At 43.4% G+C, this 20,509-nt stretch overlaps 1 protein-coding gene across 2 annotated transcripts in view; it reads right to left on the reverse strand.

The window, feature by feature from the left end:
- Window positions 1–1,347: 1,347 nt before the first annotated feature.
- The window catches only part of LOC121287454 (probable phospholipid-transporting ATPase IIA), a 213,141-nt gene continuing 193,979 nt past the window's right edge, over window positions 1,348–20,509 (reverse strand). For both annotated transcript variants that reach the window (XM_041205352.1, XM_041205351.1), the window contains 4 exons: window positions 15,713–15,821; window positions 9,502–9,559; window positions 8,776–8,979; window positions 1,348–2,784 (listed from right to left, as the gene is read on the reverse strand). In XM_041205352.1, the coding sequence (XP_041061286.1) occupies window positions 2,648–2,784; window positions 8,776–8,979; window positions 9,502–9,559; window positions 15,713–15,821 (508 nt within the window). In that variant the 3' untranslated portion in view covers window positions 1,348–2,647. The remainder of the gene's footprint in view (window positions 2,785–8,775; window positions 8,980–9,501; window positions 9,560–15,712; window positions 15,822–20,509) is intronic.

Below are 20,509 nucleotides of genomic sequence, written 5' to 3' on the forward strand. Positions count from 1 at the left end.
CAAACTCCAAGGCAGCAATGGTGACTATCGAGCAGAGACTCTTGTGGGACAGTCCTGGGATCGGCACCGAGGTTCCAATACACATGCATGCACGATTTCTAGCTCCAAGAATCCATCACTGTCTCAAAATGGCTGTGGGGAAAACCATTGGCCCCTGCTCAACAACTCAACCCCCCTCCCCGCCAACCCCTACACTGCTCTCACTTTAGGGTCTCACCAATTTTCAAGCAACAAATGGGGTCACAGTTGGAAAAAGTTTGTGAAGCACTGTTCTAGTTAGAAAGTAGTCAGTTTGATTCCATAAAGCTCTTTTCTACAAAAAAAAGTAAAATGTTTACAGTCAGCACTAATTAGTGTGATTCACATGTACACATTTTCACTATGTAATAAAAAATTGACATGTATATTTTTCCCTTGCACATGCCAACATCAAGTTCAATGTTACTGACAGAGAAGATGATGTCACAAACTATGGTTGGACTATTCTCATTCTTCACTCCATTCCTACCAAGGCACAGTATCATCTTTAAAGGGTCAGTATGTACTTCTATCATTTTACCTAACGTACAATTAAAAACATGTTTTAACATTAATATTTAAATAAACTCCAACCTCTTGGGACAGTTATCCTACTCTTTACAGTTCTCTTTTATCCTGTCAAGAAGAGAGAATTTAAAACAAACACTCATGGGTTGGGGAGGGAGTAAACTATCAATTTTAGTGCTACCATTATTTAAAAGTATGATTAGATGAGATGAAAAAAGCATGTGGCTTTGCAATTATTTTACAGATACACTGTTAGTCTAAGTCAGCATCCTTGTTTCATTCATCAAAGCATCAGATGTCAGAACTGATTGAAGGTTAGAAAAAACCCTTCTGAGCACAGGTTAAGAAATGTAGATGGTTAGTCATTCTGGGTTATTAATCTCCTACAGGATAGCTTGTATTGGTTATAAAGTGCATATGTAGGCTATGACCCAGTCAAAACACAGGTGTGTTTATAATGAATTAAAAAGCAAATTAGCTCTATGATACATCACATTTATAAACTAGATGTTCTGAAGTGGATGAAGAACATGCCCTTATGTGTTCATTACCACAATCCACATAGAAAGAGGCATCAACAAGTTCACATTGAAACAGAGGCCCGAATCTTCTGCTCAGGGTCGGAACTCCTATTTCCAACGCTGATCTGACAAAAAAAAAAACACCTTTCTCCAATTTTTCAGGAAAATCTTCTGATGGAGGACCTTGCAGAACTCAGTGCAGGAAACCTCGGGGAGAGCAGAGAGAATTCCCGCAGAGACAACACCACCACATCCACCCCCCCACCCCCCACACCCCCACTTTTACGGCATCAGCTGCTGGCTTCTAGTAACTGGAGAGTTTAAATGTCCCAAAGCTTCTTTGAAAAGTTAAGAGGAGAAGGTAAGTAGGTGAGGGGATAGGATGGTAGGTTAGTGAGGTTCGGTCAGGTGGTGGGGCGCTAAACAGGTTGGGCCAGGAGTGAGTCAGAAGGTTGGGGCATGTTGGAGGGAGTCAGATGTTAGTCAAGTCAAGTCAAGTCAGGGTGTGGAGAGTCAGGTGGTGGGGGCTATTCAGGTCAGGTTGGTGGGGAGTCAGGTGGTGGGGGCTAGTCAGGTCGGATTGGGAGGAAATTGGTGTGGGGGGAGGGGATTAGTGGAGTGATGGGGGCTAGTCAGATTGGGTTGGTGGGGAATCAGGTGGCGGGGGCTAATCAGGTCAGGTCAAGGGGGGGTGGTGGTCGGGGGGGTCAAAGTGAGTGATTCGGAGGGGGTCAGTTCTATAGCTACCCAGGTGTTAGAATAAGTTTTAATTTGTCTAATATTTCATGGGTAACTATCTAGATAAGTAAGCTGGAACCATCCAAAGTCCCTGTCTCTAACTCAAGAGTTGGAGACTTTTTTTGGAGGGTCCAGGGGAGCAAGGGAAGTGCCCATTGGAAGCTCAAGCTTCCTGGTCAATTCCCACAAAGTCATTGAATTGGGACTTTTAAAGGGTCCCTTAGAGTCTCTGAGGGGTATGTCCAGTTTCCAACTATCCAGAGACTGGAAGATCTGGGTCATTGTGTTTTAGTCATTATCTTAAAGAGGGGACTCTAGCACCTGTTTGAATAAATGGGATGATGCTCTACCTTTGAATCCTGTAACTAGGGTGAAAACAAGATGAAATGGTTGAAAGCACCCAAGATGAAAACAAGGAGGAAAATGAAAATAGAGCAACAACTGAAAAGCCTGAACAACTGTGGAAATAGGTCACAAACAAAATAAGGCAATAACTGAAGGGGGACAAATTTCACATATATTTTTGTCGGTGGCTCAATCACTTTGTTTTGAGTGTTTAGTGATCCCTTTTTCTTTATGGATCTTTTTTCTGACCGGCCTCCCACTTTTGAACGGTACAATGATTCCCTTTTTGGCTCTGGTTGTGATTAAATCTTAGGACTCTGAAGAAGTAGGCTGTATCTCTGACAGTGTCTACTGGCCAATTGTTATTCATCAGTTGGTCATGACTGTTAAAGTTATCATTTTAGTCCATCAGTCATACTTGAAATTGTCAAATAAATTTCTTAAATTGTTGGTTGTGAATCCCTAATGGGTTGGGATTATTATCCGGGTCTCGGTGTCTATGAGGTAAGCTTGGAGTAGCTCGGTGGAGAGAATCTTCTTCTCAGGTATTTCAGTACATACAAGGGAAGGCAGCTGACAAGAGTGATTACCGTGACTTTCCACAGGAAGGATAAAGTGATGATGAAGTAGACATCTGCAACAGAAAAGCAAGCAATGCATCAGTTATATACCATGCTCTTCCAGTCTTACTCTTGTTCTACATTGTATTGAGCACAGACTCCTTGGGTTCAACTGACAGAATTGTAAAAAAATGGCTCAGATTTTGAAGCTAGGGACAGCACTCATGCTGACCTCAAATAAAGCTGTCCACAAAGATTTAGTGGGCTCTGTGATATTGATCTTCCCTAATACAATACCAATTTCACTCTGGTACCATCTGTAGGGGATTACTGGTATTCAGGAACAGTGAAGTCACCAAACAGTCTGAACAGCCAAGTAGGTTGAAGAATTCTCTCAGACACCAAATCAAATAGCAAAGAGCACTGACTATCATTCACTTTTTCATTATTTTAGAGAGCAAAATGAATATTTCATCATACACATGGGATTAAGTTAGGAACTGAAAAAATTTCGATCATTTAAAATATCTATGGAATTATCCTGAAATGGAGAGAATGACACTCCAGGCTTCTACAATTAGTTTTTCAGTACCAGAGAGGTTGTTCAGCATTAATTACAATATAGTACGACATTAAAAACTCAGTTACCTCTTATTCAACAAGACTTGACAATTTCAATGAATGTTACAGAGAGAATAACGTGTAAGAAGTTAAAGTTCACAGCAAATCATTGGGCGGAATTTTCAGGTCCTATCTGTGACGATTCCCAGGGTGGGCGGGACCGGAAAACACCGTCCATTGATTCTGTGCTGAAAGCACCTTCAAAGACTGCAACAGAGCACCCTGTTGGGGAGCAGGGTATCAATGACAGCAGCTTCTGGTTTTGCATTTACCTGTGCATATGCCAGAAGATACTGTCAGTTTCACACAGTAATGGTCAACACTAACACTTGCGCCATGATTTGAATTGGAAATTCCAAGCCAGTATAAAATAATGCATCAGCACTACACTGGTAACATTATGGCTCAGTGCATCAGTTCTGTACAACACTGATTGGAGTCTTCAATTTCTCACACCACAAGGAGTCCAGATGTTTCCATATGGAGTGTATCACTCTAGCCACTCTTCCATGCACTTCTTGGATCAATGACTCCAGAGGCATAGAGCCAGGAGTAGTTTCCAGGCTATCCATTTGGCTTACAAGTGGCATGCACCACAGAGACATTCAAGAGGCAGAAGTACAAATTACTTCAAAAGAGGGCAAAAATTAAATAGAAAATCAACATTGTTACTGAATCTTTTATCTGTGAATCTGTACATCACTGCCAACAAACAGGTACTTTATAAATATCTACCTATTCACCAACTAGTTATGATGAGTTATGTACTGCTCTGTTATTTCTGGGATGTGAGTGTCAATCCAGCTCAGATTCAGGGGTGAAAGTATCTTGGGCTGCTGGAAGCAAGGATCCAATATAACATGTATTTTGGGCAGCTTCAACTCAAGTCTCAGTAAGCGTGAAGGCTTACTTCTTTTAGATATCTTGTGATATTTGAAACCAAATACATGGGGCAGAATATTGCCGTCAGCGTACAAGGGGCGGGCCCAACACGCTGATGCGTAAAATGATGCGCGATGATTTTGAACATGTGTCCTGACATCATCGCACATCATTTTGATATTCCATTCGGTGGGTGCGCACCGGAGGCCACTGTGCGCCCGCTGAACTGTCAACAGGCTATTAAGGCCTTTAAGAAAGTAATTAAAGTTGTTAAGAACACTGCCCATACAACCTTAAGGTTAGCGGGCAGGCGAAGAGCCCAAGCGACCTTTGCACAGGCAGGATGAGGTTTCTTGAAGGTTCTATAAAATAAAAAAATAAATTTTCCTAACTTCACAAACATGCCCCAGCTCATGTGACACTGTCACATGAGGGGACATGTTTAAATAAATTTTTAATTTATTTATTTAAAAGTTTTCAAATCCATTCAATCTCCCCGAGGCAGCTCCGTGACTCAGGGAGATCGCTGCGCTTTTTTGATCGCATGTGCGAAAGAACGCAGGCCCCAACTCTCCCCCCACCACCCGCACAGATAGCGTTGAGCGCTACTGGCCGCGCATAACGCTGGGCGGGCTTTAATTGACCCGCCCGCGTAAAATGGTGGCACGCAGCTGATCGCGGGTGGGTGATCGGCTCTGCACCCGCCCCCGCCCAGCCCACCCGCCATAGGTAAAATTCTCGACATGAGGACAAATCTCAGCATGGCCGTGATTCATCCATGGTCAAATAACCTGACAATTTCTAGCTTCAGACATGAAGAATGGCTAGTTGGGCAAGATATTGGTGCAATACCAGCATCTCTGTATTCCAGCTGGATCAGTGCATTCAATAAAGGAAGGATGGGCGATGGCCTTTCATCAGAACTGGAAAAGGTTATAGATGTGACTGATTTAAAGCAAGTATAGAGGCTGGGAAAGGGAGTAGGGTGAATAGAACAAAAGTACGCCAACCAATAACAATATCATCCTCGTCGGCAAGCTTAGTGATAATGTTAGGATTGGGCCAGAAAACAGAGTGTTGGAAGCTGAGAGGCAGATAGATTAGAGTGAGTAAGGGGAGCAGAGAAATTAAGACAACCGACATCACGTTGACAGTTCTCAATGAAAAGATCTGGAGATCTGGCTGAAGGAGTGGGCATGGAGACAAAGATGTTGGAAAACCTTAACATTGTGCTGGGCTCAAAATTCATTAAAATAAGGTGAAACTGAGGCCCTTGGAAATAATTCTTCCTTCCCACTTGCACCTCTTCTAAACAGTTCTCATCCAACTTGTTCCATTATCTCACTCCCTTTTGCTTTGCACCATCATCCCTTTTATCATTGAATCCTTCCCGTCATGCACCTTATCACAAGCCTTCCAACCTATCACAAACCTTCCCGGTTCTTCCCTCTTTCCCTTTCCCTTTCCCTTCCTCTGCACTTGGCTTAAATCTGTTACATCTCTACCCTTTACTAATTCTAATGAAAGGTTATCATTTTGAAATGTTAACTCTATTTCTCTCTCCACAGATGCTGCCAGCTCTGCTGAGTATTTCCAGCATTTCTGATTTTATTTTAGATTTCCGGTGTCTGCCGTATTTTGCTTTTGTAAACAAAAGATGGGAATTTGGAGGAGGAAAACAAATATCCAAGTGCACTGAGTAATTTTTTTTTCCACGTTACTTATAGAAACATTGTTGTTTGAACAATTTCTTTGGTATCTTGAGTTGAGGGAATGCTTCTGCAATAAGGAGAGGGTTTTCAATAAAGGAAGGAGAGGGTCTTGTGAAATCTCAACTCATACCTATGGGCTACATTCAGTTACTTTGCAACAAAAAGAAAGCGAGCTGCACAACATCCGCTTCTGGAGAGTAGGAGTGCGACCAAAATGATATCACCAGAGCCGTATGGAAGTGGAGGAGCCAGGAACAGAGCAGTTCCCACACATCCTCCAGCCAGCCAGTGATGTCACTAAGACAACATCCCACTCAAAAGACAGATGCATTTCAAGTTAATCTTCTCACAATCAGATTGCTGCTGTTTGTAGATACCAGGCACTTTGGTCTTAGTACGATGGCTTCAATGCCACAACAGTCTGTGGTAAGTTAAATTTCCCACTGAAACACCAGTTCGTCACAATTACTTTGTTTTCCACTAACTATGAAAAAATGAAACCGCATCCACTTGCGGTAGTACTGAATAATTAAAAATTTCAGCAAAGTGAATAGAAACTGAAAACCCAAAATAATTTTCCGTCTCCACCAAATGTTTAATTTTTGCTAACAGTTTTAGCTGTAAATATGTACATATGTTTGTTATGAACACAACTACGGTGTGTAGGTAAATTTGGGCAGTTACATTCTGCAACATCATTCATTTTATTTTGTCTTGGCCTGTTATAAATAGCTGATGATAATGGAGACAACAACAGGCATTAGCTGTGGCTAGAGACAACAGCAGTGAACAACTGCTCTGAGGGTCACCAGTAGTCATTAGTGTGGGTGGCAATAGTTTCAAACTGCTTTCCACTATAATTTGAGTTTTGGGGAAACAACCAAACTGTGCAACTCTCTCTCTTTTACCAATGGATTACATAGCCAGTCTTCCTTTTCTTTTATTCATTCATCAGATGTGAGCATTGCTAGCTAGGCCAGCATTTACTGCCCATCCTTTATTGCCCTTGAGAAGGTGGGGATGAGTGGCCTTCTTGAAGCACTGAAGTCCATGTGGTGTAAGTACACCCAGAGTGCTGTTAGGGAAGGAGTTCCAGGATTTTGACCCAGCAACAGTGAAGGAACAGCGATATATTTCCAAGTCAGGATGATGAGTGGTTTGGAGGGGAACTTGCAGGTCGTGGTGTTCCCATCTACCTGCTGCCCTAGTTCTTTTAGGTGGTAGAGGTCACCTGCTTGGAAAGTGCTGTCGAAGGTACCTTCGTGAGTTGCTGCAGTGCATCTTGTAGATGGTACACACTGCTGCCACCATGCGCTGGTGATAGAGGATGTGAACGTGAGAGATGGTGGTTGGGGAGTTGATCTATATGTATCAAGATATATATCAAGATATGCTGCTTTTTCCTGGATGGTGTCACGTTCCATGAGTGTTGTGGGAGCTGCACTCATTCAGCCAAGTGGAGAGCATTCCATCATACACCTGACTTGTGCCTTGTAGAAGGTAAACAGGTTTTGGGGAATCAGGAGGTGAGTTAACCACCAAAATTCCCAGCCTCTGACCTGCTCTAGTGGCTACAGTATTTATACCACACACCCACCCTATGAATCCTAATTTTGTGTAATAACCTCTTGTACACCACCTTATTGAATGCTTCTTGAACATCCAAATACACTGAATCTACTGGTTCCCCCTTATCCATCCCATTAGTTACATCAAAAAACTTTAACAGGTTTGTCAAAGATGATTTCATTTTCATAAATCCGAGTTGGTGCTGCACAATAATATTATGATTTTAAGTGCTTTGTCATCGTCCTGTAATAATAGGTTCTAATATTTTCCCTACTAATGTCAGGCTAACTGGCCTATAGATCTGGATTCTCTCCCCCTCCCGGCTTGAGTTGCGGGGTCATGTTTACTACCTTCTAATCCCTGGGGACCGTGCTAGAAATTAGAGGATTATGGAAAATCTAAATCAATGCATTCACTGTCCCTATAGCCAGGGGTAGCCCATCAGGTCAAGGTGATTTGTCAGCTTTTGATCCCATTAATTTCTCTAGTACTAATTCTTTACTTATACTAATATCCTTAAAATTCCTAATTTTCACTCTGTCCTCGGTTCTCAACTACCTCCAGTATTATTTTTGTCTCCAACGTGTAGACAGATACAAAGTATTTGTTTAATGTCTCTGCTATGTCTTTATTTCCCTGACTCTCCACATTTACTTTCTTCTTACATAAATACAGATTGCAAATTCTATAGATATGTCTCTAGCTAGTTTACTCTCATATCCTATTTTCTCTTTCAATTTATTGGTTATCATTTGCTACTTTTTAAAATCCTCACAACCTTAGGCTTACTACAGTTGGCAACATTATAGACCTCTTCCTTTAAACTAACACTATCTTTCATTTCTTGTTAGCCACAGTTGGACCATTTTTTCCAGTGTGATCTTTATTTGTTAAGGGAATGTATGTTCATTGTGAACTATGATGTAATACTTTAAATGTTTGCCATATTTACCATTATATTTTTAAAATCTAGTCTCCCATTCTCCTTAGCCACTCCTCATACTTACGCAGTTTGCTTTGCTTTGATTGAAGATCTTAGTTTCAGACTTAACTAATTCACTCTCAAACTCAATATAAAATTCTACCATTTAATGATCATTTTATGAACATGAATAATGTCCATTTGGACAAGGTACTAGAGGGCACCCTGTGAAACTGCAAGGAATCAATACATTCAGGAAAAGAAAGGTGAGAATGTTTCTTGATTGATTGATTGGCAAGATTGGTAAAAGAATAAAAAGTGCTGTTTGTACATTCAGTGAAGTTTTGACATTGACCTACCAATAAACTCGTGCAAGAAGACCAGGGAAGCAATGTAGCAGCTGAGACTGAGAAGTTCTGCCACAATCATGAGCCAGTGCCAGGTCTGGATAGTTAGCGCCACCATCAGTAACTCAGTGAGAATAAGTGAGGTAAAGGAAATGGCTACTGCATGTACGAACTCTGAGTCAAACAACAGAAGAGCTCCATACATTATTATACCACCTGAAAAAAGCAAAGCAAAAATATGGTCATTCTTTTTTGAATGGAGATACAGGCACTTACAAGTGAAATAACCCTGCATGAGCACAATCTGTCTTTGAGCTAGAAGATAATTGGCTGAAGTCCCACTCTCGGCTGACACTCCAGTGCAATACCGAGGGAGTGCAGCACTGTTAGTGAAACCTTTTGGATGAGATGTTAAACTGAGGTCTGCTTACTCTCTCAGGTAGATGTAAAACAATATTACGGCACTATTCAAAGAAGAGCTGGGAAGTTCTCTTGGGTGTCCTGGCAAATATTTATCCCTCAAATCAACATCACTAAAAGCGTTTATCTGGTCATTATCACAATAATGTGATCTTGCTTTCTGCAAACTGCCTGTTGAGTTTCCTATATTACAACAGTGACTGCATGTCAATGGTACACAATTATCTATAACCGCTTTGGAAATTCCTGAGGTCCTGAAGGGCGCTATAGAAGTTTTTCTTTTTCACACCCACTTGTAATAAAATGTAATTTCCATACCTTGGTATATACTAATTAAAACCCAAATCAAAAAGGTTTTAAAACAGAGTGGTCGACCCTGAAATAGAGAAAGGAAAGAATCAATTTTGCAGACACTTCTGCATCTTACAGTTACAGTTCAGTTTCTAGTCAACATTTTAACATTCAGTACACAGAGCCCTTCCTGCAGGTATTATATAACAGAGAACCTACATTTTTTAAAATGTGCAATTAAAAATGTTATTTTCACCAACAGACTTAATTTAGATTTCTTTGGAAACTAATCAATTGACGCAGTTAACAAGTTATATAGTTATTCTCGTATTTGGAGTTTTTAAACAGCAGCAAGTTCCTGGAACTGTTGCTATAACTGTGTCTGCTGCAGCATAAATTTCCATTGTATCTTTGTCAAGCTAGACTTGGGAGTTTTGAAATTTGTCAGCACAGATACAATGTTGTAGTCATCGCATAATTGCTGAAGCATTTGTTTTTAGTGCTGCTAAAATGCCTCTTAAGCTTCATTATCTGAAGTCATTGATGGGCTTTGATAATAAGGGAAACAGGTTCAATCACTAGAAAAAGTTTCCCTACATTTATGATGCAATCATAGACATGATCCTTGCCTATCACTTCTCTAAAGTCATTTTTCATTCATGGAAGTTAATTTTATTGTTTACTTAACACATACAGCAGACCACTATTGTCTAGAAATACACTTCCATTGCTTTATCCCATTAAAAATGTTCTCCTGGCACTGTTTCTGCTTTTATGTTTTTAAATATTTACAAAAGTTCAAAGCAGATATTGTGGAGATGGACAATAAACTGATTTTCTTCCAGATGGAAATTTTCTCTGTCACCAGGTAACCACAAAGTATCCCACCTACTGACCATCAATCGCAGAAGAGCTGCGGTTAGCAGATCTGAGAGATTAGTAATCCTGAGACAGTTACATGTGACCACAAATTTTTAGGACCGATTGCCATAACCACTACACCACTAAGCCAAACCAGACTGGTAAATAATACCACCCCCCCCCCCACTGTAGACATGGTACAGAGCCTTAAAATCCAGGAATATCCTAGATATAATCCATAAACTGAACAAAATTCGCTGACATCAGCCAGGGTAATAGTGGTAGCGCACAACCATTGATTGTAGTATCTCAAGCCATAAAGCGAGAGAAGAATAATCAGCAAAGGTTCCTGCTCCTTTCATTAACCAGTTAGCCAGCTTGCAAAGTGCACATGTGAATATTAAATAAAGGTGTGATGACTCCCCTTCCACTGTTCATTCATCAATTAAATTCACGGATTAAGAATTGGCCATTTGGATTGAGACATTTGGCTGAGGCATTATCAGGGATCCTTACCTGCAGGATAGGTGGAGGGGTAAGTGGATAAAAAAACAGGATACTTATCAGGCCCACTGGGTGTAGTAGTCATCCAACAGAACACCGGTTCAGGTGCAAGGCATGCCCAACTCATGCTCACTTTCCTCACTTAGATCCCTTTCCTGTATTCTCAATCAGGTGACCCCAGCTGATTTTGGGATACAGTTCCAGTGCTACTTGAGCGAGCAGGAGAAGAATTAGGGCTGAGATTTGTTTGAGCCAAGTTTCCACATCCTTTTTTTATTGTGTATGAAATTCTGCCAAAAATGAAGACAGGCACTTCCTCTATTACCCTTAGTCGCCACCATGCAGAGGTCACAAGAGAAAAGACTGGCAGAATGCTGTCATCCACAACAGTTCCTGCCCCATAACATAATAGAAGTAGATAGAAATGGGGCATATTTAGAAATGGGCTTTAAATGTTAGTCCACCAATGGCACTTTTGAATAAAATTCATGTTTGGTCCAGAACATTGTGGTCTGGAACGGTTAATCCCTTATCATAGCAAGGTGCTACTCAAAAACTCTGATCCCCTTCCCAGAGGCAAATAGTACAGGCACTCAATCCATATACAAATAAACACAAATCCATTGTATTCTGCCCTACCAAAAGTTCCCAATGCTTGGTACGACTCTATCCCTCTTGCAGCTGCTAACTCACACTGAATAAGTCAATATTTATCAACAACGAGCTCATATTCATACAATGCCTTTTTTAATTTAGAAAAGCATCTGTAATTAGTTTTGAATGGAGCTTCAAATATTATTTCCAATTCAGCACCAGGACTGTTTACATCCACAGCTCCACAACAATGCCCACTTTCAGCCCTACATCACCTCTATCACTGCTGACATTCTTATCCATATCTTTGTTACTTCAAAGTTTGACTGCTCCAAAGTCACCCTTCTGGATCCCACCCAACACAAATGCAAACTCATTCAAAACTCCTTCATCTTCATTCTCTTCTGCATTAAGACATGTTCAATCACCTCCTGTGTCCTTACCAACTGGTTCACTGTTCAACCTCAAGATTTCAAACCAATGTTTGCAGGACAGTGTGTATAGTTGATTTGGTACTAGATTAGCAATCTAAATATTGTTAGTTCAAATCACACGATCAGTTTGTTGAAGGGTCATGAGGACTCGAAATGTCAACTTTGCTCTTCTCCGTCGATGCTGCAAGGCCATTGACAGGCTAATTAAGATTGTTAAAGACCCTGCCCGTCCAACCTTAAGGCTGGTGGGCAGGCCAGGAGCCCACTGGGCTCCTGATAATACACGAAACCTCATCCACTGGCGGGATGAGGTTTCATGTCCGTTTTTTAAAAAGTTTCATAAAGTTAATGTGTTTCTTAATAACACATCCCATCTCATGTAGCATTGGCACATGAGGGGGACATGTTAATAATTTAAATATTTTTCTATTTTTGGTGGTTTTTTTTACCTGTCAGTAATCTCCACGAGACAGCACTTGGTCTCAGGGAGCAGTGCGCTCTTTCGCGTGCACGCACAAAAGAGTGCACTTTGACAGATGGGGCATCCCTCCCCCCGCACAGGAAGTGCATAGCGCTTCCCGTTGGGCAGACCGCTGGGCGGGCCTTAATTGGCCCGCCCACTCAAAATGCCGACGGGCCCCGTTTCGGTGGCGGGGGTTGGCTGTCCGCCCACTGCCGAGCCGGAGGGGCCCGCACACCATCCAAGGACAAAATTCTGCCCAAAGTGACTGACTCTTTGGGCAGAAATTTTGTTTTGGAGTCAAGACTCCAACATGGGGATCATTTCCAGGTTCCGACCCCACACAGCGTGGGCGCCACATGCCCAACTGAATTTTTGTTGGATTGGCCAATTAATGGCTAGAGGGTGGTCTCTCTATTCAATTATGCAGATCCAGGAGCGGGAGTGGGTGGTAGTGATGCTGAAGGGCCAATAGGAGGCCCTCCAATGGTGAGAAAACTGGAGCTCACTGAGGCAGTTGGGGGTGGGGGAGTGGCGAGGAGTGTAGAGGAGGAGGGGAGGGAAGAGAGAGAGGGGGGAAAAAGAGAACGGAGAGAGGGAGAGAGAAAGAGAGAGGGGGAAGAAAGAGAGAGGCGGGGGAGAGAGAGCGAGAGCGCGAGAGAACACACCTGAAGATGTATGTGTCCTCTTAGAACTTTTAAAATATTTCACATACAAAAGGCCACAGCTGCCACATTACCTTTTTGGAGGGGAAGGGTGGACTGCAGCCATTTTTAAGTCAGCTGTGAGGGAGATCGATGGCATTTTAAAATTCCTTTCATAGAGTGTGGGCATCACTTGGTACACAAGCATCTATTGCACCTCCCTAATTGCCCTAAAGAAGGTGGTGGTATAGGTACACCCGCAATGCTGTAAGGGGTGAAACAGAGCACTAGTCCCCTCAACCTGATGCTGGGAGGCTGCCTACCCTTTCTGGCCATATTTCAGCCACTGCAGGGGCCCATTTGCTGGCTGGCAAATTCCAATTGGCATAATGGAGAGGTCTTAACAGGTCCGTTAATCATCTCAAATTTACCACCCACTGCTTGTGGGCAGGTAGCCGTCTTGACTCTGACCAGGCCTCCTTAAAAGCAGCTGGGAAGCAGGGCCATGCTGGTAAACCGGCACACTGTTCAGTGGTGGGAATTTCTGGGCCTTTCCATCCTCTGAATTTGCCTTCCTGACGTCCCCTCACCAACAACCACTCCGTTGATGGCAGAGGGTCCAGCCACTTCTGGAATTCCTAACACTATCCCCACATCAACCTTCACTTTAACACCTCTCTCCCTTTAAGTTTAAAAAAAGACCTTTAAAATTCTTCTCTTTTCAATTATGACTTCAGTCACCTCTTCTAACTCTTATACTGGTGCTGAGTGTCCATCCTGTCCTTTGTTAAGCAACTTGAGGTTTATTTTACATTAAATGCACCATGTAAATGCAAGCTGTTGTTTTGTTGAATACCAGGGACTGTGGTATATGTGTGACATTGAGAATGTATATAAAACATTCAAACCCACTATTCAAGTTTGATCTTGTATTTATTTCATTTTGTTTAATTTTATCAAGATGCATCAAATCATTGTACCTATAAAGCAGTGCCCACTGTTTCTAAAGCCTCCATTCTCATACCACCTTGTTGGTTTCTGAGTTGCAGAAGACAATGGGCTGCTGTAATCTGCACTGAAATTTTCAAATTTCCCCCTGAATTATGCATTCAAACTATGGTTGAAATCACTTGTGATTTGCTGCTAAAATCATCCACCTCATTCCGAGAAGCCACAGGATGGTTGCAGGAAATAGGAATATCCAAATGGTGAAACATAGCAACTCTATCGGGGCTTTGATACATTATTAGGTTGGCAAAGTTGAAATATTCCTCTGTACCTAACCCGTGCTGTACCTGAATTTGGGAGTGTTTGTTGATGACACTGTGCATACAAAATGAGGAATATTCCAGGCCCCAACACTAACATTCTTCAAACTGATGGGTACAATTTTAAATTAGAAACATTTTCACAATTCCAGCAGTGAGCAGCGATATGAATGCATTGTGTGCCCCTGCATTAGTAAACGGTTTTGAAAAAGGCTTCACAATGGTGACAAAAGCCCTTCTCTCCAACAAGAGGGACTACAATTCAAAAATACTTCACTGGTTGTACAGAGCTCTGGGGCTTCCTGATGTCATGAAAGGCACAACATAGATGCAAAATTTTTTTATAGTACCAAGATAAAAATATTGAATATAATCTTTAAATGACTCTGACTCAAATAATCCTATTATATTAATTTCAGCAAGGTGATGGGAGGCGTCATCAACAGTGCTATCAAGCAGCACTTGCTTAGCAATAACTTGCTCACTGACGCTCAGTTTGGGGTCCACCTGGGCCACTCAGCTCCTGATCTCATTGCAGCCCTGGTTCAAACATGGACAAAAGAGGTGAACTTAAGAGGTGAGGTGAATGACTGCCGTTGACATCAAGGCAGCATTTGACTGAGTGTGGCATCAAGAAGCCCTAGCAAAACTGGAGTCAATGGGAATCAGGGTGAAAACTCTCCGCTGGTTGGAGTCATACCTAGCACAAAGGAAGATGCTTGTGGTTGTTGCAGGTCAATCATCTCAGTCCCAGGACATCACTGCAGGCGTTCCTCAGGGTAGTGTCCTCAGCCCAAACATCTTCAGCTGCATGATCAGTGCCCTTCTCTCCATTATCAGGTCAGAAGTGGGGATGTTTGCTGATGATTGCACAATGTTCAGAACCATTCACGACTCCTCAGTTACTGAAGCAGTCCGTGCCCATGTGCAGTAAGACATGGACAATATTCAGGCTTGATAAGTGGTAAGTAACATTTGTGTCACACAAATGCCTGGCAATGACCATCTCCAACAAGAGAGAATCTAACCATCTCCCCTTGACATTCAATGGCATTATCAACGCTGAATCCCTGAGTTGCTGCAACTCACCAAGGCTCCTTCGACAGCATCTTCCAAACAGGCGACCTCTACCACCTAGAAGGACAAGGGCAGCAGATACTTGGGAACACCACCACCTGCAAGCTCCCCTCCAAGTCACTCACCATCCTGACTTGGAGCCAAATCACTGTTCCTTCATTGTTACTGGGTCAAAATTCTGAAGCTCCCTCCCCAATAGCACTGTGGGTGTAACTACACCACATGGACTGCAGCGATTCAAGAAGACTTCATATACATTTATAAATGTAGATACATAACAGGTGCAAGTCTAAATATATTTATCTGGATTTTGCAAAATTCTAAAAATGAAACTGAAATAATATAAATGTATGTTGTACAAGAAATTTACGCAAAGAGAATTATTCCATCATGTACCTTGGTAAGATCTTTGTATAGTTCTGGATAGAGCATTGCAACTTCTGATTTCACATCCTTGTCCAGAACGAGAGAGAACACTGGAAACATTGTATAAATTGTTGAATACCTGTGGAGACAGATATAAAATATTACTTTTCATCTGCACAAACTACCATTCTCCTTTGACATAATAACTAAGGCCTTATGATTTTTTTTTAAATGATTTCTTACGACCTTAGAAAGAGGTGACAAACTACAGCGCGCCAGCTGCGTGGGGCTCTTTTTCATACAGAGTGCGGTTCATTCCTTGTGTTATGGAACCCTTTAAACCATGCATTGGAGGGAGGTAAACGGCCACAGCAGCCTCAGCCACACACATCTTCATAGGGGGAGAGAACTGGGGTGTAGACAGCATGGAGGAGAGGGAGAAGGGTTACAAGTAAGATCAATAATTTGTTTCGGCTCATCTCGAATTTGGTCCGTTGCTCAGCGAGTCCAGGATTGATTCAGTCCCCAAATCAGTGCCGTCTTGAGATTCCTGCTGTGTACTGCCACATGACTCGATCAGCGCCATTTTGGAGTGGCCTCTCTGGTTCCCTAACCCACCCTCCCATTGTTGACCATTAAACTTGAATCCAGGATGGAGACTCCCAAGGCCTCTATCTGTAGCAGTGATTAGCCCTGATAACTGTAAGTATCATCTTACTTAAGGGATATTACCATATAATAGTTTTATAAGGTGGAATTTAATTTAAGCAAAATGTGGTATACGTACTTTATTGTTATTGAAGCTTAAGAGAAAACATAAAGATAAATAAATACATTTGTTCTGGTATACATATTCTTTTCATATTATTTGCACTTACATTTTTGTTAAATATATTTCCTCACTGAAGTGTGTACAATAGAAATGACAATGTGTCTGTAAAGGTTGTCCATGTCTTGCGGCTCTTGAAGGTCTGAAGATTATCGTGTATGGCTCTAAGGTTCGGAAAGTTTGGCCACCCCTGACTTAGAATGTGATGCTACTGGGAAGGCTGGATTTTTTGCCAACCCCTTGTTGCCTTGATGCAATTATGGTGGAATTACTCCCACTGCAGTTCTTGTACTGATGGAAAGGAATTCAGGGCTATTGATCCTGTGACATTGAAAGAATGGCAGTATGTTCAGGAGTCAAATGCATGAGAACCATGCTCAGGTGTGTTCTCCACTCTATGGTGAGGCCCACATGGCAGCAGGTTTGCTCCTTGACACATGGGTCTCATAACATCAGGATCCCAGCAATGTCTGGAGCTGCAGTAAAGTCTGCGCTGAATGGCAACTCAATTTAACCAAGATGGAGTGGACAGGAGGAGAGGAACAGAGGGAAGAATGGAGGCAGGGGTGAGCTCCCCAGGATCCGGGTTGGTGAGATAACAACAATGTTTAATTTTAGAACCTTGAGGGTCCCGGTCAGATGGTCATGGCTGACAATAAGATGGTATGTCTATAATGGTAAGGCAAGGGTCTTTCAAATGTGTCTCGAGGGCAATGGAGGGAAGCCCAGAATTATTTGAGGGAGAGTGCACAGACATGGTTTTCATTACCCTGGTTAACTCTACAGCCTTTATGCACATGAATGTATGAATGAGAGGCAAACTTATCTGTGGTCCTACAGGATGGGCTTCACCATGGTGGGATGGGCTTCACCATGGCGGGATGGAGCAGGGGTGACCGATGGTAGGTACAGGCTTCCCATTGCCTGAAATACTCAGGCTTGGTGGGAGAGCTTCAAAGAATATGCTGACTAGATGGATCATTGCAATTTGTTCACAGGTCACTTCAGGCCTAAATGATGCTGGCTCCAGGCAACACTGCACTTCTACTAGCTATGGTCCAGCTGAGGAGCAATTGACAGAGGGGGACCCAGAGCTAGGCGCAGCAACAGCCAGAGCAGCACAGGCTCAAGAAGCGCAGGATACTGGCGGCCAGGAGCCAGTGCAAAGGCGAGCACTGGCCCAGGACTGTATATATCGTAGGCACTGCAGCTACCTGCAGGTGTCTGAGGGGCAATGCCGGAGGCGGCTTAGGATGTCTCAGGATGTGGTAACTCTCATGTTCCAGCTGCTCCGTGAAGATCTGCGTCCATGAGGACTGGGGGGCCATTCAATGCTCGTAGCCTTAAAAGTGACAGTGGCATTGAACTTCCGCGCCATTAGCTCTTTCCAAGGCTCCAGTGGGGGCATGTGCAGAATATCCCAGCCTTTCATGCACAAATGCATCCAGGAAGTGACAGATGCCCTCTTCAGCAGAGCACATGGTTTTGTGAAATTCAGTACGGACCCCAATAGCCAGGCAGCCAGAACAGTGGGATTTGCTGCAATCGCAGGATTCCCAAAAGAGCAAGAGGCAATTGACATCACACATGTGGTGCTGAGAGCCCCCTGGGATCCGCCCGCTGCCTTCATCAACAGAAAGGGGTTTCAGTCTTTGAATGTACAGCTGGTATGTGATCACAAAAAAACAATCCTTCAGGTGTGTGCACACTACCCAGGGAGCTCTCACAATGTCTACATTCTGAACAACTCGAAGTGCCACAAGTGTTTGTTCCACCTCATCGACTGAAGGCCTTCTCAGTGGTAACAGGGGATACTCAGAGGGCCTGGCTGATGACACCAGTGCAGAACCTGCAAAATGCTGCTGAGGAGAGGTACAATGCCGCCATGCCTCAACAAGGCCAACAGTACAGGAGACGATAGGACAGCTAGAAATGCTGCTTGGACTGCTCTGGTAAAGAATGCCAGTACTCACCAGAATAAAAACAAAAAAACTGTAGATGCTGGAAATCCAAAACAAAAACAAAAACAGAATTACCTGGAAAAACTCAGCAGGCCTGGCAGCATCGGCGGAGAAGAAAAGAGTTGACGTTTCGAGTCCTCATGACCCTTCGACAGAACTTGAGTTCGAGTCCAAGAAAGAGTTGAAATATAAGCTGGTTTAAGGTGTGTGTGTGGGTGGCGGAGAGAGAGAGAAGTGGAGTGGGGGTGTGGTTGTAGGGACAAACAAGCAGTGATAGAAGCAGATCATCAAAAGATGTCAACAACATTCAAAAGAACACATAGGTGTTAAAGTTAAAGTTGGTGATATTATCTAAATGAATGTGCTAATTAAGAATGGATGGTAGGGCACTCAAGGTATAACTCTAGTGGGGGTGGGGAGAGCATAAAAGATTTTAAATTTTTTTAAAAAAATAATGGAAATAGGTGGGAAAAGGAAAATCTATATAATTTATTGGAAAAAAAGGAAGGGGAAACAGAAAGGGGGTGGGGATGGGGGAGGGAGCTCACGACCTAAAGTTGTTGAATTCAATATTCAGTCCGGAAGGCTGTAAAGTGCCTAGTCAGAAGATGAGGTGTTGTTCCTCCAGTTTGCGTTGGGCTTCACTGGAACAATGCAGCAAGCCAGGGACAGACATGTGGGCAAGAGAGCAGGGTGGAGTGTTAAAATGGCAAGCGACAGGGAGGTTTGGGTCATTCTTGCGGACAGACCGCAGGTGTTCTGCAAAGCGGTCGCCCAGTTTACGTTTGGTCTCTCCAATGTAGACTCCACATTGGGAGCAACGAATGCAGTAGACTAAGTTGGGGGAAATGCAAGTGAAATGCTGCTTCACTTGAAAGGAGTGTTTGGGTCCTTGGACGGTGAGGAGAGAAGAAGTGAAGGGGCAGGTGTTGCATCTTGTGCGTGGGCATGGGGTGGTGCCATAGGAGGGGGTTGAGGAGTAGGGGGTGATGGAGGAGTGGACCAGGGTGTCCCGGAGGGAGCAATCCCTATGGAATGCCGATAGGGGGGATGAAGAGAAGATGTGTTTGGTGGTGGCATCATGCTGGAGTTGGAGGAAATGGTGGAGGATGATCCTTTGAATGCGGAGGCTGGTGGGGTGATAAGTGAGGACAAGGGGGACCCTATCATGTTTCTGGGAGGGAGGAGAAGGCGTGAGGGCGGATGCGCGGGAGATGGGCCGGACACGGTTGAGGGCCCTGTCAACGACCGTGGGTGGAAAACCTCGGTTAAGGAAGAAGGAGGACATGTCAGAGGAATTGTTTTTGAAGGTAGCATCATTGGAACAGATGCGACGGAGGCGAAGGAACTGAGAGAATGGGATGGAGTCCTTACAGGAAGCGGGGTGTGAGGAGCTGTAGTCGAGATAGCTGTGGGAGTCGGTGGGTTTGTAATGGATATTGGTGGACAGTCTATCACCAGAGATTGAGACAGAGAGGTCAAGGAAGGGAAGGGAAGTGTCAGAGATGGACCACGTGAAAATGATGGAGGGGTGGAGATTGGAAGCAAAATTAATAAATTTTTCCAAGTCCCGACGAGAGCATGAAGCGGCACCGAAGTAATCATCGATGTACCGGAGAAAGAGTTGTCGAAGGGGGCCGGAGTAGGACTGGAACAAGGAATGTTCCACATACCCCATAAAGAGACAGGAATAGCTGGGGCCCATGCGGGTACCCATAGCCACACCTTTTATTTGGAGGAAGTGAGAGGAGTTGAAGGAGAAATTGTTCAGTGTGAGAACAAGTTCAGCCAGACGGAGGAGAGTAGTGGTGGATGGGGATTGTTCGGGCCTCTGTTCGAGGAAGAAGCTAAGGGCCCTCAGACCATCCTGGTGGGGGATGGGGGTGTAGAGGGATTGGAAGTCTATGGTAAAGAGTAAGCAGTTGGGGCCAGGGAACTGGAAATTGTTGATGTGACGTAAGGTGTCAGAGGAATCACGGATGTAGGTGGGAAGGGACTGGACAAGGGGAGAGAGAAGGGAGTCAAGATAACGAGAAA

Source organism: Carcharodon carcharias, chromosome 14 (genome assembly GCF_017639515.1).
Source record: "Carcharodon carcharias isolate sCarCar2 chromosome 14, sCarCar2.pri, whole genome shotgun sequence".
Classification (NCBI taxonomy): domain Eukaryota; kingdom Metazoa; phylum Chordata; class Chondrichthyes; order Lamniformes; family Lamnidae; genus Carcharodon; species Carcharodon carcharias.